Here is a 2137-nt window from a genome sequence, read left to right on the forward strand (position 1 = left end):
TTGCCAAATGCCCCATGGGTCTTGTCTGAGTTCTTCTTCATAGACTGGAAGCTGCTCCTGTTTACCACGAGCTGAAGCTCTTCCTCAGTCAGTGGAATTCCAAAGAAAGCAGCGATGTTTTTCACACCCAGGGCACGATTCTGGAAAGGCAAAGCAAGATATGACGTGACTTGCAAACCAGTTATGCTGCTTTCCAGCAGGTTTATACTTCCTTACATCTCGGTGCTTGCTACATACATAGAATATTCATAGAGTTCAGTAGGATTAGAGTGGTCCATAGTGCTTCTCTTCTCCATAATTATTTCAGAGGAGATATGAGCTGTCTTCCTATAGATTKCAAAAGATTAGCTATGATTTACAGGTGAGCAAACTCTACACTGTTGAGTACATAAAAGCTCCTGCCAAAAAAAATTACTGGGGATTTAGATTTACAATTATTTGGGTTTATATCACAGAAAAATAAAAAACAAGAATAATTTTCACAAACAATATTTTAAGAAGGTCTTTAAGTTTGAAGGTYACCTTTTCCTCCCTTGAGAGAAGAATCTTTCTCACATGGCTTGAATACCCTACATGAGTGAATTGSTTTAGGAAAAAAATGTCCCTTGAAGTATAAAATATTGTAACTGTGGATAACCTTACCTCTTTTAGCTCTTCATAAGTTATTGCCATAATATTTTCTTTATCAGTGTATTTGCTCCATTCAGAAACATATTCAAAGTAGCATCCCCAGGGCACTAAATAAAACAGAAGAATCCTGWGATGAAGCATAACTGAGGATTATACAAGCTCCTTATAAAATAAACCTAGTTGTCCTCATTAAGTTGATTCAGCCAAGGATTTTATTAATCRTGTCTATGGCAGAGTTCACATGGCTTCTGTCAGAATTCTAGGTGTTGCTTCAGGCTCAGGCATATGATACCATTTGTAAGTCAGAACAGCACAGCTTGTTGGTATTTCAAGACAGCTGTGAGTCCACCAAAAAGCTGTCGTCTTGCGGACCATCATGCCGACTTCCTTAATGCAGTCTAAAACCTTGTTGAACCCTCCCTTCTGCTGGCCATGTGCTATGCCAAACACATGTAATTTCAAACTGGTGGCATTATTTTCTCTCTTTTTTAATACATTAGACTTAGTCCAAATAATTAATTTCATCCAATTTGGCATTGTAGTGGTTATATGTCTACACAGACACAGGATGATGGACGTGGAAGAGGAGGGGTAAAGGGGACCCAAGACAGAGATGTGGAAGAACTGCTTCYTCCAGGAAAATATCAGTTTGTACAAATTAAAGAAGTTTGTTTAAGTAAAGTTTTGACAAGGATTTCTCCTCAACACTAAGACAAGTACTGTAAATTTCAGTTCAGATTTCTAATTCTCTCTTTAAGCTCTGCTTTTGTGCTGTAAACCAAAACATCCTAGATAAGCTGATATACTGAAGTAGAAGCATTTTTAGGCAAAGACAAATCACGGGATAATTGACAAAGACAGAATGATATACTGTACTTTTCTTTGTCATGAAATCTCTGAAGAAATCATCCCAGGTATCATAGGAGGGAAAACTAGCCAGGCCTTTGGAAAAATGATAAAATGATGTAGCTACATCCTTTGGATTACGAATCAGTAACAATATCTAGAAAAAAAAAATATTTGTAGAGAAAGACATAGCAGACCAGAGCATTAAAATAATTATAACAATATTAATAATAGCAATAATAATAGTAATACACTTTATAACTGCAGTTGAGAATTTCTAATATCTTGTATGCAACTTGCAGAAGTAGCAATTTAATTCCAAATTCAGAAGATGCAGTATTTAACTTTCATTTGGTACCATGAGAAAATGGTGGCCGACACTTATTATCTTTCACAGATTAACCAGATTAATGYTGCAGAATCTAARTATGTTTTTCTCAATGCAAGCATAGTTCATCATTTTGATAGCAGGGAAAAATCATAAAAMCACAAATTCTCTCTGAATTGTGACACATTGGAGCCTTCACTTGCCATAAAATTCCTCCCACAGGAAACCATATCAAATTACATTTTGTCTCTGGAGGATTTGTTCAAGTCCTGCAACTCCCTTGTGGAAACTGTCACAAAGATGCCAATAAGGACAAACTAAGGTTAAGTGACA

General features: G+C 36.3%; 1 protein-coding gene across 1 annotated transcript in view; it reads right to left on the reverse strand.

Moving 5' to 3' along the window:
* The window catches only part of LOC130587216 (sulfotransferase 6B1-like), a gene marked incomplete at its 5' end in the record, with an annotated part of 4421 nt that overhangs the window by 1181 nt on the left and 1103 nt on the right, over positions 1–2137 (reverse strand). The window contains 3 exons of the mRNA XM_057388180.1: positions 5–140; positions 643–737; positions 1507–1633. Of these exons, the coding sequence (XP_057244163.1) occupies positions 5–140; positions 643–737; positions 1507–1633 (358 nt within the window). The remainder of the gene's footprint in view (positions 1–4; positions 141–642; positions 738–1506; positions 1634–2137) is intronic.

The sequence above is a fragment of the Malurus melanocephalus genome, unplaced genomic scaffold (genome assembly GCF_030028575.1).
Source record: "Malurus melanocephalus ecotype Western Australia unplaced genomic scaffold, MMel_1.1 scaffold_1642, whole genome shotgun sequence".
NCBI lineage: Eukaryota > Metazoa > Chordata > Aves > Passeriformes > Maluridae > Malurus > Malurus melanocephalus.